The sequence below is a fragment of the Camponotus vicinus genome, unplaced genomic scaffold, assembly GCF_025532165.1.
Source record: "Camponotus vicinus isolate PSW18456_S1 unplaced genomic scaffold, iyCamVici1.0 SCAF_14, whole genome shotgun sequence".
NCBI lineage: Eukaryota > Metazoa > Arthropoda > Insecta > Hymenoptera > Formicidae > Camponotus > Camponotus vicinus.
In genome coordinates, this window is record NW_028141950.1 from 8,664,517 (window position 1) to 8,682,379 (window position 17,863).

Here is a 17,863-nt window from a genome sequence, read left to right on the forward strand (position 1 = left end):
ACGACGTTTCTTAATCGAAATTTTCACAGTTCAGACTTTGCATCATGATATCTCCGTTTACAGAGCACGTAGCGCAAAAATAAAAACACTTTTATTATATAATTTAAACCCAAGCTATCGATTAATTCTACTAAGAACTCGATCCGTTGAGCGGTTATATGAGAAAATAAAAATATCGAGTTATACTCTCAATCCGACTCGCGTAATAAGACACGGAGCGCATCTTTGCTTACGCTGGGACTTAGCTAAGACACTACCGTGTCTCTTGATTCTAAGATAAAGATAAGCATTGCTATTTTTTTTATTAAAATATAGATAACATTTTATATCAATGTTACAATATATTTTACGATATATTTTCACTTCATGTACGAATACGATATTAATCTTCAAAGATAATATGTCTTTTTATTATATTAGGAATAGATACTATTATTATATCTATCATTCTATTTTTCTATGCATTTTTATGTACTTTTCACATGCAAATATATATAATTATAACGGATCTTTAAAATTTTTAAATAGAAATATAATTAGTAATGTTTAATTAATTCTATAACTATAATCTTTATATATATATATATATATATACCCCATTATAATAGTATAAAAAACATTTAAAATAAAAAAAGTGATTCGTTAGTAAGAGTTTAAAGTAATTTTGTATAAAAATATAACATTTTATATTATATGATTATGTTTAAATATCATTTCGCAATATATTATCTTAGATATGATTATCATAGATATTGCAAACTTCTATTTACATCAAGCTTTTTAATTTAATCAAATGTTTCCAAGATATTCATCCATCAAAAACAAAAATATGGTTGCAATAACATTGCACTCTTTCCAATATATTACACACTGTAATATTGCTACAATTTTTAATTGCGAAAAGCGGACAGCTTAACTTCATCACAATCTTAAAACAATAACTCAGCAGAGTTTCGCAATCGATTTGCAATATTGCAATGTTTCAATGAAATTATTCTGCAATATATCCGCAACTTTATTGTGCTGTAGGGGTATTTTCATTTGCTTACCACGTTTGCTACCACATGTTGAAAAATTAAATCTTTCATCAGCCGGCCATATAAAATTTTCCTCATATTCGAGATATCTCAATATCAAGCGAAACTTGAATAAAGTTCCCGATTGTAAATTTTTGACACGATATATTACTTCATTGTTATAATTCATTTTAATATCATTCATTGTTTGCCAATTTTCTGCTGCAATATCTTTGTACTCTAGTATAAAAAAGATCGTCAGATTAATGTTTGAGATCCATGAAATGTTCATGCTATTTATGCTGACCCCGCTCAATGTAATATTGTTTGGTTCTGAGTATATGTGAACAATCTTGCTTAAACTCTCGTTGTAGAAATCGCTGAAATTAATTGGATACACACGCACGTATATCAAGTAATCTTGTACTGGTAGCGACAAGTTAATCTTTGTGAAAAATCTGCCATCTGCCATACGTTTCGGCACATTGATAAATTGTTTGCTCTTTTGTTGCGTGCCGTTCACTAATGTAACTGACTTCCAATGCACTTCGTAGGTCACGGCCACGCAGTTCACCTTCTTGGGTGGCATCCAATGAACTACTGCTATAGTAGGCGTCAAAGCTAGAACACTTATGTTTTCTGGTGCATTAAGCTTGCCCGAATTAGTCTTTATTGGTATCACATTCGAATCGAATGGATTTATTGATAATTGATCAAAGTAAAAATTGCTTAAAGTAAACTTCAACTTGTACTCTGTAAATGGTGTTAAGTTCTGAATCTCGTAATATCGCTCGTACGTCTGCACATTGAATTTCTCAGACTTGTTGAGATTGTTGTCTAAACAGCTTACGGATATAGTATATATAGTAGTTGGTAAATTATATTTTTTGCATCCACTCTTTACAACCGGTTTCGGAAGATTTACAATGATGCTGTTTGCCGTTGTATTCACATTCTCAAAATTATAAACTTTTTTATCAGGTGTCAGACATCTCATTGGAGGAAATGGTTGTAAAGATTTATCAAAAGGGTAAATACTATAAGGTATATTTTTCTTATCTGATCTTATTATTATCTTTTCAACATATTCGGCTGCATTTACGCTCTTGAGATTTGCATATTTCTTTTTCAAAACATAGAGAGTAAATTGAAACGAATTTTCTGTTGCTAAAATGTAAATGTTTGTTTTGTTAATCGTCATAGTTTGGAAGTCGATGTTATCACTTATGTTTTTCTTGTGTAAAATCGTATTGCACATAGAAATGTTAATGTCTGTCACAAATATGTTATCATCACTTAACAAGTAAATTAACGGCTCCTCATTATTCATGTCATCAATTATTATATGACGAAAAGAATTCATGTCATCAATTATTATATGACGAAAAGAATTCCTATAATGAAATAGGCAAAAGGATGAATTTATCTGAACAATTTGCTCATTTTTTCCATTGATTGGCCACATTTAAAAAAATTAAAGATTAAAAGAAAATACTACTATTAAAATGTTTTTAATTACAAATAAAAAAATATTTAATACATTTTTCTGCTTCAAATACAATTAATATTTAATTATTTTCTATATATTACAATTTATATAAATAATGATTAAAATGACTTTGGTAACATACTTGAAAATTGTCTCCGTTCAATCAAAAAACCGTAAGAGTGGAACCAACAATTTGCAAATTTTTAAATGTTTTTATGACATATAATTTTTGTTTTCGTGATAGACATGCATTAATAAAGTTTAAATTTTGTAAAAAAAATTCATATCGGTGAAAATAACATATATATTTTAAAAATTACATTATGCCAACGACTAACACACGATTGACGTTTTACAACAGTAATTGGCCACTCGGCCAATTATTGTTTTGTAGTTATGGAAACTATGTGACAGTTATTGGCCTCTTACATCGAGTGACAGATAAGACAGTAAGTTATATTTGTTATTACTAAAAAGATATATTTTTCAGCTGTAACCATATTCAGTATTATAACATAATAAATAGAAACAAATAATTTATTATAAATATATTAGTTTATGTAAAAATTATAATTAATAACAAATGTAACCTAAAAATTTTTAATTTTTAGGTTACATTTCTAAATTGATCCATTAAAAAAATGCCAAAAGTTAAAAAAGATAACAAGTACCAAAAAAAATATTGTGAAAAACAAATTGAAGATGCTATTCATGCAATAAAAAATCGAATGTCGAAACATGCAGCTTCAAAACAATATGGTGTCCCAAGATCGACTATCCAGTTTAGAATGAGTAATGCATTTGTGAAAACAACTCCAGGTCCAGCTCCTGTATTAGGTCGTAGTGGAGAAGATGATTTGGTAAATTGGATTATTGATTGCCAACGGAAAGGATTTCCTGTGAGAAAAATCAACGTACAAACTAGTGTCAAAGAATTTTTGAATCAAACAAAGATAAAAAATCCTTTTCGTAACAACGTACCAGGGAATGGATGGTATAAAGGTTTGTTAAGAAGAAACCCAATTCTTACTGAAAGACATCCAGAAGGAGTTACCAATGCTAGTTCTTGTGTTAGTAAAAATGATATTAAAAATTGGTTTAAAGAGGTATATAATTATTTAGCAGAACATAACTATTTACATATTTTGGAAGATCCAACACGTATATTTAATAGTGATGAAACGTACTTTATGGTATGTCCAAAGATGAAAAATGTGATAGCTCCTCGTGGAGCACAAAATGTTTATGAAATCGATAGAGGAAATTCTAAGTTAAATTTGACTGTATTATTTACATTTAGTGCAAGTGGAGTAACAACTCCACCGACTGTTGTGTTTCCTTATAAAAGATTACCTGCCTCTGTTGGACGATCAGTACCTAATGATTGGGGAATCGGTGTTACACCAAGTGGCTGGATGAATGTAGAATTATTTTATGAATATTTAAAAAATATATTTTATCCTTATCTCAAAAAAGAAAAGATTGAATTTCCTGTTATTTTATTTGTCGATGGGCATAGCAGTCATGTCACTTTAGAAGTAAGCAAACTTTGTTCAGAATTAGAGATAATTCTTATTTGTTTATATCCAAATTCAACGAGAATGTTACAACCTGCTGACGTCTCAGCATTTAAACCTTTAAAGAGTATGTGGAAAAAAAGCGTTTTAGAGTGGAGGCAACAAAATCCAACACTATCGTTATCATTAGATAGAATGGCTCCAATTTTGAAAAATGCTGTTGATAAATTTTCACCTAATGGCAATACCGTGAGAAATGGTTTCAAAGCATGTAGCTTGTATCCTTGGAATCCAGATGCAGTAGATTACACAAAATGTCTCGGTGTTAAGGTCAAAAATATTGAAGCAATCACTATTAATCGTCCATCTAATGCAGCCACAGTTTCATTTGAAACGTATGCCAAAGTAGTCGGAGATGATTTATTGAAAGAATTACAATTATTTTCTTCTCAGCAAGTCACAGCAGAAAGCAAGTCCACAGAATTTTTAATTCTCCATCAATTGTTTGAAGAATATACAAAAGTATCAAATTCAACAAATAATTATGATGCACAATCAGCTATAGTTACAGATATTGTAGGTGATTTAAAGTCAAATATTTTTGATAAAATTGATAAGACTGAGAGTGATATTAGAAATAATTTAAAGTTAAATAATATTATTGCGGTAGATGATAAAACTGATAGTTATATTATAGAAAATTCAAAGTTAAATAATATATTGGTTATTAATGAGGATGAAAGTCATATTAAAGATGATTTAGAAATAAACAATATTGCAATTGATGAAACTGGATGTGATATTATACTATATGATTTAGAGTTAAATAATGAGATTACGACTAATGAAATTAAAGTAAATGGTATTATAAATGATTCAGAATTAAATAATATTGCAATAATTGATGAAATTGAAAGCAATGTTAAGAATGATTTAGGAATAAATAATATTATTATAGCAACCGGTGAGCCTAAAATCAATATTAATAATTTAGAAGTAAATAGTATTGTTGAATATAATGAAACTGCATATGATAATATAAACAATTTAGAATTGAATAATGATCTAGCAGCCGATAAGACTGAAAATAATATACTTGATTTGTCTCTAAGTCATCGTAAAGATTGTTCTAAAAAATTAAAAGATTTTTTACCACGACCAGTAACACCTACACGCAAAGGAAAAAGGTTTACCGAACGAACATCATATGCGATTTCGTCTTTTGAGTGGAAATTAAATAAAGAAAAAAAATTAGAACGAATAAAAATGGAACAGAAACAAAAGGATAATAAAAAACAACAAATGTTAGAAAAGAAAAAACTAGCTGAAAAAATAAAAGAACAAAAAAAATTAGCAAGATTACAAAAACAGGAAAAAAAAATGATGTCACAAAAAGTTAAAAAAGAAAAAATTGACAATAAAGAAAATACTGATGAAAAACTAAAAAGAACAAAGAAAAAGAAAGATCAGGCAATTTTAAAACCAAAAATTTTAAAAAATGAAATATTTCCAAAAAAAGTTCGTCTAGTTAAAAATAATGCTTGTTAAACAAAATTTGTTTCTCTTGTTTATATTATAATTAATATATAATAATTAATATACAATTAATAATAATGTTTATCTCTTATGTTAAATATATGTAATAAAATATATATTGATTTAATAATTTTAGTTTTTTTTTGCCAAATAATTTCTTTGTCACTATTTAATTATATACTCATTCTTGCATGGATAGAGGCCAATCACTATCGAACTGTTAGACAATAACTGTATTAATATGGCCAATGATTATCTTTTTTGACAGGATAAGTGTTTCTTTACATAATTTTTATTAATTCCTAAATTTTTATGATGGATTTTATTTTATTATGAATCATTATTATTTTTTACAACTATTAGTAGTAATTTTTTTTTCGAAATTATTAAATTCAGGTTAATAATTCAATTTTTGTTTTGCGATCTTGCTTAAGTGGCCAATCACTATACTGTTTACCCCTATTGCATCACATTATATACACCACTCAACTTGTATAATAGGGAATATAAAATTCTAAAAAATATATAATTCTAAATATATAATTATATAAAAAATATATAATAATAAAAGCTAATTATTTTACTCATTATAAAACATTATTTTAACAAAAACAGAAATTTGTATGTAGTAAAATTTCGAAATTCTATAATAACTTATTAATTTTTTTACTTATGATATTAATTATGAAACGTAAAATTATAGAAAAATTACAAATTTGCATAAATCTTTAATGGAAAATTATTTTTTCAATTGAACGATAGTAAACGTACCTCATAGACGGTGATACATTTAAATAGTGAATATCAGTTTCTACTTTGAAAATCTCATCAAATTTAATTATGCGATTTTCCCACATTGTTAAGTCGAACTTTACAATATGAGAGTAGCCTGACCCGTAATAGGTGAAATATAGACTTCTTGCTATCCAGTCAATGCAAAGATTATGTAGATAATGATCAAAGCTAGCCATCTTCGTGATATTATTTTCATTAATCTTCAATGTCATTAGATCTTTTTTGTCACTCCAATAAATTCTATTGTCTTGTATCGAATAAGCGGCATATTGTACATATCTGAAAAAAAGGAGCTATATTCTATTACTGATCTGAAAAAAAGGAACTATAATTGTATAGTAAAAAATTATAGCTGAGATTTCTAATTTTATTACTACTACAATGTTGATAATAATAAACTTGAGCATAATAATAATAATAACTTTAATTTTATAGTTAGTGTTAAAAATAATTTATGATAATTATAACTATTTTTTTATCAGTATACGTACTTTGACGTTACTAAATTAGTAATGGTGTTTGAATCCACGTCAAATATGCGGATACCTTCGTCCGTTTCGATTAATAATTTAGGTATTGGATTTTCATGTGTAGTCGACACATTGATTAAATCCGTGTAAGGACCAGCAACAATTTTAGTATATGCACGTACTCGAAAATAATATGTCGTGTTAGATGTTAGATTGTGCACCGTGTGCTCCAATTTTGTAGCTGTGATATTTTTATCGTCGCAGGTTTCTTTAAAGTTCTCGAAGAAACACTGCACTTGGTACCCTTGTATTATTTCATCGGTAAATTCAGGTTGGTTCCATCTGTAAAAAAATAAAATTTTAGCCATTTTATATTTAACAAAATTATAACAGAATTAACATTTTGATATATTTATGTCGTTGAATTTAAGAAAAAGAGAGAAAAATGAAAGAATACAAACTGAGAATTTAGATTCCTTACCTCAATGTCACAAAAATGTCGTTTACTTTTTCTGCGAATTGACTGTCAAATTGTACAAATGCTCTGAGAGATGTTGGCTTGTTCAAACTGCTTTCTAGAGATTTTAAGATCGTACATATTAACATAATTATATATAAGATTAAGTGGATTATCTCAGTAAATCAGAAAGAACAATTTAATGTGAAAATAAAGAAAAGAGAAAAAATAAATGTAAACTACAAAATGGAAATTAGTACAGTATTGACCTTTAAAAAAGTAATATAAGAATTTTTTGCGTTATTCAAGATTTAGAAAAGTAATCGTTAATTCATACCAAAAACGAACAAATAACTTTTAATAAAATGACAAGTACTTTTCGATAAATTCCTATAGCTTAAGAAATCAGAAGTATAATATTTACGATTGCTTTAAAACAAAGTAGCAATTTAATAAAATTGACTTTACCTTAAATTATGACAATTTTTATGTACACTGTTTATATTATGCTTTTCTATTTCTTTTTTGGACGGAATTAGAATTTATATTCTTCTTACTACTGGAAGATATTTTTAGATTTCCACTCTCTCTTCAATTTAAATTATTTACACTTTTTCGTCATAGATTTTGTTATTAATGTTTTTTGCATTTTTTGCAACTTACCGTTAAATTCTGGGATAATAGAAATATTTAGAAGTGTAACTTCATCGACTTCTCGCTCATTTCTCGCAGCACTATCAGAATGACTCCGGTCAGATTTGAAATTTAGTATATGATGATCACTTTTCTCGGACATTGAAATATCCTTCATAAAGTATAACATACGAAAAGAATTAAGTGAATATCGTTGAAGCGGTTGTTTCTGGTGCTTTTAATGATAAATTATATAAATTATAAAATTAAACGAAAAATTGCCATTCGTTTGCTTAATAATACCGGTTTGATATATACCATTCCTAAATGATATAAATTGAATGTGATGTAGTTGTATTCATATCGTAAAATCTATTTTTTATTTATTTTTTTTAAGACATCTTGTATATCAAACATAACTCATGTCAAAAATAAAATCAATCAATAGGTTAACGAGAGTCAATGAGGATTCATAACAGCTTTTAGCAAGTAGTACAAGAGAAAGTGTAGCTCTTTGCAATTATTAAACAATTTTGTCTAACGATTTGATTCTTTCTCATGAATAGGTTCCCGAGTAGAAATTTTAGAAGGGCCCTAATAGTGGCCTGATAAACATGCCCTAATGCCTGATCAGGGGCTTATCAGGTAGCCCTTGTTGGGCCCCGACCATAAATGTGACATCGAGAATTAACATTGCCTGATCAGGTTTTCCTTATCAGGACCTCATGACTGCCCCTTGCTGCACCTTATATTTCTAATAGGGTACTGGTAGGGCATCAATAGGCTTATATCGATAAAATATTTTATTTATTGATCATAGATTAGATTATAATATTTCAATAATATATTTTAATAATAATGTTATTAAACCGTTTAACACTTATTATACATAAATAATATCACATATGTATGACTAAACGTTTAAATGGCATATTTAATTGGTCGCTACTTCTGTAGAGAACAGCAGCAAAAAAGGACAATGTTAAAAAGATGTCGATTTGGCCGCCAAGTGTCATATGATTTTTCAGGATATTTTCACTTGAGGGCCAAAATCAACATCTTTTTAACATTGTCCTTTCTTCTTTCGAACATGAAAATAATATCTAACATTTTCCAGATATGATTTCTGCTGCGCAGATCGCAAATATAAATAATGCAATGTCGCTTAAAATTTCCAGTTAAAAGTTTGTAAAATAATCGTATCTTGCTGAAATTTCTGCAGCGACGCGAATCCAGTATTACGGAAATACTAAAATGATCAATGAGAAAAACGAAAGAGAGCGAAAAGCTACATGAACATGTGTTACAAATAATTGAAATAAAAATAATTAAACGCTTAAATGTGACTTGCCATTGTATGTGTCTTGTAAAAAATTAATGAGCTTTATCCTAGCACGTGAATATATCTTACATTTAAAACATATAAGCGTAAACATAATATACTGTAACAAATATAAAATTTCACTGAAGATTTCTTTTACGTTGAAGATTCAATCATCATCATCAACAGACTCTTCATCTCGATCACAAGTATGAATTTGGTTTAATTTTTTTTGTCGCATTAATCGATGACCTTCCCAATCTTTGGCATTGTTAAGTACGCTGCCTAATGTTGAATAATACACCTTGTCTGTAATAGGCGGATGAGCATTTGATTTTGAATATTCTTCGACAACAACTTCTGTAATTTACGAAGGAAATTTAAAAGCGATTTATAGCACAACAATTGAAAAATTATAAAATACAGATATGTATAAATTACAAAAAATAATTACTTTGAACGCATGACGAGAAAATAGTTGTCTTTAAAATCTGCTTTCCTTCCATTTTTTTAACAGCCGTAAACGCCATAGCTAAATCTCTCGACATATATTTTTTAAAAATATTAGTCAATGACTTTAATAAAGTCATGCTTGTGTCGACATTTTTCCATAAATTTAGTTGCTAAAAACACATAAGTAGTAAATAAATACATTTAAAATTAAGTATACAATATTATAAATGCAAAATAAGTAGATAAGCAAAAACATCTTACAAAATCTTGTCGAAATGTATTGTTTTTTAGGTTTTCTTCAAATTCCATGAAGTCTAGTAGCGTTTTACATGGAAATTCTATACCATGTTTTTCAGCAAATTGAATATCAGTGCAAATTTGACGAGAAATGTTCTTTTCAAGGGATAAAGTATTTTTCAACTCATTTATGGTTAAAGTTAGTTGTGTTAACTGTGTACATATACTTCTAAATCCGGATGCCATTAAGCACTCTAAATCTGTAATATAATGCAATAATTAAAATTAAGTATAAAATAATCACGCAATAAAATAAATATTAATAAAACATGCCATTAATAGTGTGTTTTCTCTCGTCAAGCTGACAAAAGGAACTATTTTTCTCAATACTATGTTTAGTATTTGAGATAATATCGTCATCATTGTATTCATGTCCTAGAAACCAACAATTAAAATATAACATCACTTTACATATTAACGTTATTTTTATATAAGCAATTATTTGCAACTTTGAAGTAAAATAAAAATATTGTACATACATATATATCCTCAAAAACATCTTTTAAAGTAAAAACAGTTGTATAAAACAGTTGTTACATATATTATACTAAAAACAGTTGTATAAAACAGTTGTTACATATATTATACTATAGATTTTTAGAATATTATAGCAGTGTGTATTGGAACATGGTTAAATATATGTTAAAAAAAATCGCGTAATAAATAAACAATTAACCTTTAGTTGTACAATTGAAACTTTCCATTTTCTTCAACTTTTGTTTATTGCATTTGTTTAAAGTTCCTGATTTTTTTTCCATATTTTTTGAGATTGCTGCAATATATAAAAATTACATAATTTTTATCGAAAAATACAATATAAACAAATATTTATTAAAATAAATATGCAATAACAAAATTTAAAAAATAAAATAAATACATACTAGTCTTTATTGCACTACATTTATAAGTTTTTTCACACTTTTGCATTGCACATGATTCTGTATCTTCATTTAAAATTGCTGAAGGAAATCAAATAGACAATTATTCATTGGATAAATAGTCAATAATTAATAAATTAATTAAAATATTTACATTCGCTCTCTTTACTAGAATCACTAAACCGGCTGCAGGTATCATCGTCACTATGTAAAGGTGGAACATTCAATAATGTTTTTTCTAAATTATAGTCAGTTTTAATCGCTTTCATTTTTTTCTGTCAGAAAGTGATCGGATTTCACCATGATCACTTTCTGTGGAATAAACATATTCCTTTACGTTCACTTCTTTTAATTTAATCACAGCTAATTCGTAAGTTTCTAGAAGTACATCAATGTTTAAGAAATACAAAAATAAAATTGACATGATAAAAATGATTATGTGTTCAAACAGTTTATCATGTATCATAAATTGATACTAGATTAAGAATAAGAGTTATATCTGAATATCAACAGAATAAATTGCTCATAAAATTTCAATTATATCAGAAAAAGCTTAGTAAAAACTTACTGGCTTCACCTACAATATTTATTTCATATAATGGCCACGACTTTGATGGCTCTGCCTTATTTTTAACAAGAGAGTACAATAATTCTGCTGTTTTAGTTGTATATGGTGGTGGCATGAAAACTGTCTTCAAGTTTCCAGTCGCATTATCATAAACAATCCATTCACATGGTACAATATCCACACTTCGACCTTTGCATTTATCTTTAGCTATAAACTCAATAAGTTTGTAAATTCCATTGGATTTTTCCAAATTCTACAAAATAAATATTATTTTTATTAATTTTATTAGAATTAAGAATGAAAGCGAATATCACATTAACTGAATAATAATGCAAATGAATATTGACATATATAATTGCAATACCCATCATAAATGAAAAATATTATCAAATTGAGAAAATTGAGAAAATATTGTCAAAAATATAAAACAAGATAAAAGAGAGGAAAAAAAGCCAGAAAGAGAGAGGGAAAGGAAGGAAGAGAGAGAAATCTATTTTCTTCTCAAGCAGCCACTTTGCCACTGACAATGAGTCGCAACTAGGCATTTGGAAAGAGGCCTTTTCGATAGTTCTACGTTTTACTTACATATTTTACAAAACGTATCGTGCATTGTTTGTCTTCTCTGTTTTACAATTTAGAGGTTAATTCACATAGGTTAAAAAATTTTACAAGAGAGGTTAAAATCGCAATAAAATATAAATAATGAGAATCACAGAAAATAAAAATATATGTATGCACCGTTTGTGAGAATTTCTTCTTTCCAGACATCATTTTTTTCATTGCTACAATTAACGTGTTCTTAGTGAGAGACAAGATGCACACACTAAAGAGAAGTTATACGTCAGATGTTTGCATTACACGTGTATGTGCGCTCACTTCAGTAACAGTAAAGAACTCGACCAATTATAATTAAACACTTTTTATAATTACATATTGTAATTGATCAATTTGTTTACAGTTTAAGTCTCACTACTTTTTCTACTGCCATTGGTCTCATCGAAGTTTTTGGCGCCATTTAGCCACTCAGTAGCCAAGAAGATACATTTACTAAACAAAAGCCATTCAGCGCGACTACGTATTTCCTTGGATCTCAAGTGGCTAAATGGCGCCAAAAACTTCGATGAGATCAATAGCAGTAGAAAAAGTAGTAAGACTTAAGCAGTAAATAAATGCAAAATGTAATTATAAAAAAATATTTAATTATAATCGGTCGAGTTTTTTACTTTTTAAATGCTTAAGTTTTTCTATGTGATAATAAGTAGTAATTATAGACAAGTTCTTATATTTAAGACCGTCTTAATTCTTTTCTTACAATCTTCTCTAGATATGCACTAAATGCTGTGCGGATTTAACTGACGTTCTTATTCTTACTTGTAATTTTTTAAAAATAATTAATAAAAGTATGACAATTTTATTGCCATACTTTTTTAAATTATTTAAAGACATAAATTACTTTATAACAATTTCAGAGCAATATTTGATTTGATTTATAAAACACATATTAATCATTTTATAATTAGCAATTATTTAATTAATCATTAATTCAATTACAATCGCAAACGAAGAAATTTAATCAAAGTAAATGCATTAAAAAACCTATTTACTACCTAATTAGTAATGTGAACATCAATTTCCATCTTATATATTTATTATTTTCAATTTATATTCAAACATAATTATATTGTATAAATGAAAAAAATAAGCCCAAATATATTCGAACGTAGGCTTTTTCTGCCCAAATATATTTGAGTGTAGTAAAAAAAGGATTAAGCTGATCAAATCGTTGTCATTGTACTTAGTTATTGAATCTTATTATTGAAAAAAATATGAAAATAAATAATAATCTATTCAATACACATGTCTTTTCATGTAAATCGTCATTTTAACAGTAATATTATAATATATTTTTCACTTACACAATATATTTCTCTCTCTCTCTCTTTCTCTCTCTCTCTCTCTCTCTCTCTCGTATAACTGTATTATAGAATCTCTAGTTAATATTGTATTTGATGTTTGATATTCGCACATAATATGTACTTACATATGAAACCTCACATATGAAGAAGTGGCACAACAAAAGTCTTTGTTTTCTCTTCGTCATCATTCTCTTCATCATTTTCATAAATCGTAGTTTTTAAGAAGATCATTTTACAAGTAACGGACTGGAGTAAACATGTAGTTTTGATTTTAGTTTCAACTACCTGCCACATATCAAGTTTACCTGAATTATGAGGGTACGTAAATATTGGTTTCACAATTTTTAATTTATATCCAGTCAATATAATATCCTCTTTTCTTCCATTTTGCGGTATGCTATACATTGTCTTGATTTTTATTATATTTTTATTTGTGAGAGATATCACATTATTTGGTTTTTTACATGTTAATATAGTTTCTTTATATTTGATCTTTTTGATAGGAGTTCGTCCACATGATTCAGAAAGGCCTGTTTTTAATATCATGACAGTCTGTGGTAACGTCACTTTCTTTGACACTGCATAAAGTAATTCATGCTGCCGTCGGCAGAATTGTGCGAGTGGTCGATTTCCACTTCGAAGCATTCTCTTCATTTTTCCTAATAGATTCTCAAATGGAAAAGCTGTATAATTGCTTAAGGAACATTTCATGTTTTTGACATCATCGGCTAGGTGACTAAGACTATGAATATTTAAGACTAAACTTTGTGTATTATAATATTGTTTTGTAAGCATAACAAAATTGTTCAAATAAACTTTTGCTTGAAAATTATATTTCAGACATAAGTTATCTGAGTTCAGGATTCTACATGCAACATGAAGAAGGAGAAAATGATTATATCTCTTTTCCAATATTTGCTGTAAAACAATAGGACCAATATAAAGCAAAAACAATCTGTACTCCGTTGCTTTCCATCTGGAAATATCTGTTATTGATCTTGTTATTCGTTGAAAGTCTACTGGTATTTGTGATTGTAATTCAGTTAAACTTTGTGACAACAGACGTTTTTTACTTGGACTCAGTCTTGTAGTTAGACTTCCTTCCAACCAAAAATCAAGTATCATTTTTTTTGTAACACCTAAGCAACCTTGGTGCATGAAATCAAGGACAAATTGTTTTATCATATTGATCGGAGGTTCTAAATGAAGAAGTGGAGAGATGCCGACGTGATGCTCAGGATCTTGTTGCTCTCTAAACGATTTATCGGTTCGTTTATCACAGATCACGGAGGGATAAACAGTTCGATTTTGACATCGTTGTCCAGGAATTAAGCATCGTTCACATGCGTTATATCCTCCATGACCTTTTATGCATTTCAGAAATGAACGTGCGGGTCTATCGCAAACAAAGCACATAATACGTACCCTAAAGATTCGTTCTTCGATTATAATACCTTCGCGTGTCAATTCGTTCATTTCCCTTATGAAGTCATTTAAATAATTGTTTAAATTATTAGGTTTTCCATTACCGCAAAATATAGCCACAGGAAAAGGTTTGTATATGTCCGGAATGTTGTGGACTTTACACAAAATCGGCCAAAATTCTTTCACGCTGGACTTATATAAAGGAAGGCCATCACAATTTATTTGCAAATCGAGTATATCTGTTTGATGTACTTCTTTATTTACACACCTTTGAAGACTTGCAGTTATTCCAAAATATACGAATTCACCTATGATCGCGCCATCGTTTGCTCTGAATTCTTTAATCTGATAATTAACCGATGTCGTTCTCAAAAATGTTTTGGATGTTGTTGGCAGATTTGGAATTAATCGTCTTCTCAAAATCCAAAGCAGTGAATCTAAATAACAATGTTCAATATGAGACTGAATTGCCCATTGTCGAAGCTGTGTTACTTCATCCCATGTTTCATCGCTTTCATTATCATTTGTTTCCTCACTATTGTGGTTGTTGTCTTCGCTATCACTAACATCTGTTATTACGATTTCTCTTATTTCGTTTCCTTCTCTTTCGTTTTCAATTCCCTCATTAATGCCTCCATTGTCTTCATTAGCATTTTCGCTTTCTAAATCATTATTTTCACATTCTGCATTATTTACATGATCTTTGATACTTTGAGAGCTTATATGACTTTGTATAATATTCACATTTTGTTCTTCATTTGAGTTAATACCGAGTTCACTTGATGAACCATCGTCGGATTCAAAATTAGATACCATCAAATTATGACCTCTGGATGTTGATGCCACTCCATAAATATTTGAATTTGGATAGTTATTATCTGAATAATAGTTAATTATTTTAATTCTTACAATTTTATATATGATTTTGATATATAATTTTAAACAATATATTTACTGTATTATATATATTTTATTTTAATTCGTTATATTCATTGTCAATGTCAGTAAACATCAACAAACAATAACATTAGATCAATATTATAATTTCTTATTCAACAATATATGTTGTATTATACATAATAATTACATTGTTGAGTTGGAAATTTTAATATTGATGTTAAAGTTGTAATGTTACTGTTCGTTGATGATTACTGAGATATTGTGTGGAAATGTAATTTATATTTTTTATTACAATATATATATATATATACATATATATATATATATATATATATAATTTTTTACTATAGATGTTAATAAATGTACTATTTTTATTAACTTATTAATAATTTAACCAATAACTACATATTATTATTATTAAATTTATGATTTTTAAATAAAATATCGTAAAATAAAATTATATTTCACTTAGATATATATTTACCGTACGATTCAAATCTTGAATAAAATACTGTACGACGAGCAGTTCGTAACCTTCTCATGCGAATGCGTGTCAATAAACGCTCTTTTTCATTTGTATTCATAATAAACATTAATAATCACTTTATTAATTAGATATTTAACATACTTTGTGACCACTTAGACAATAGATGATTTGCCAAATTGCAGGTTAGGTACTATATAGTTAATCCAACAAACAGATGTCCTATAGTATAGACATCTGTGGTCCAATATTAAAACCTATAAGAGAAATGCAGGTTAGATATCTTCTATTGCGTACCGGATCAGGCACATGTCGGGAATCTCTTATTAGGGCACACCTTATTGCTTCCCGATCAGGCCCTAGCCATACATCGGGCATGCCTGATTTCATTTCTGCTCGGGTTAGTTAACTCTTCTCAATTTTACTGCAACTCAAATTTCTTTTGAAAAATTTGCCGATATCACCAAAGTTTTATTAATGTTTGTACTTCAAAAATAAAGAGGTTAATAATATTGTTTCTTTATAGTTATTAAATATTAGTCATAGACTTATATAAATTCTTTTATTTATAACCTTGTCAAGTTTTTTCTCGAATGTTGTTATATTTTTTTCACAAACAGATCCTGGAAATGATTGTATAAACCGACAGTATAAACCGATAATGCCTCGATAAAAATATGTGGACATCATTCTATATAAATGGATAAATGTACAATGAAAATTAATATAAATTCTAGTGATTGTTATTGAATATATTGTCGATCGAAATATTAGCGTTAATAGATACAACTTGAAGAATGTTTGAGGAATGATTTTTTTATTAGACAGACTTTTCATCTCGATATTTAGTAGCTCTGTGCCGTTATATAATTATTCTTAACACAAAGAAATGATGCTAACTTTCTAAATTAATTTCATAAAATAAAATCTACATTAGTATAAAGCTTACTATATATCAATAAATATTATTATATATATCTAGGAAAATAAGGAAATTTTAAAAATTGAAGAAAAATAACATAAAAATCTGTTGAAGTGCCATCGTATGTATATAATAATGTAGCAGATAGTAGACAGAAAACTTCATTAATTTTAAAAATTGTTATTTTTAGAAATAATAATTATATATATACAGGGTGTCCCAAAAGTCCAGGAACGGTCGAATATTTCATAAACTATGCACTTTAGAAAGAAATGTTTCAAACAAAAGTTGTATGGCTTGAAGGGAGCCATCAGATGGTGGCAATGATTTAACTATGGAGAGTCATTTGAAGGTCACGTGAAGGTCACCGTCAATTTTTTAAATGGAATCCCCTATTTTTCATTGCATATTCTTGTAGTTTATCTCGAGGGCTTTCCAAAACACTATAATAAAATATTTTTCTCTCAAGTACTTTTTGAGTTATAAGGCTTGAAATCATTTCTTAATTTTACATAAACCGTAAAATATCTTGTAAAATATTCATTTTTCGATTATCTTACTTTAATACTTTTATGTACAAAGTAATGAGAGGAATCAATGGTTGTAAAGAAAACACATAGTTGTTTCGAAGAAAAAATATGTATTTGCAATTAACAATTACATATTTTTTCTTAAAAATAACTGTGTTTTCTTTACACCAATTGATTTCTCTCATTATTTTGTACATAAAAGTATTAAGGTAAGATAATCGAAAAATGAATATTTTACAAGATATTTTACGGTATA

At 27.9% G+C, this 17,863-nt stretch overlaps 1 protein-coding gene and 1 pseudogene across 1 annotated transcript; both read right to left on the reverse strand.

Annotated features, from left to right (window-relative positions):
* The window catches only part of LOC145965724 (proto-oncogene tyrosine-protein kinase ROS-like), an 82,929-nt pseudogene that overhangs the window by 3,868 nt on the left and 61,198 nt on the right, over nt 1-17,863 (reverse strand).
* LOC145965747 (uncharacterized) lies at nt 11,208-16,296 on the reverse strand. The gene is made up of 4 exons (XM_083089421.1): nt 16,156-16,296; nt 13,472-15,649; nt 11,444-11,683; nt 11,208-11,240 (listed from the first exon to the last, which is right to left on the reverse strand). The coding sequence occupies exons 1-2, from the start codon at nt 16,262-16,264 to the stop codon at nt 13,482-13,484; spliced, it is 2,277 nt and encodes a 758-aa protein (XP_082945547.1). The 5' UTR covers nt 16,265-16,296; the 3' UTR covers nt 11,208-11,240; nt 11,444-11,683; nt 13,472-13,481.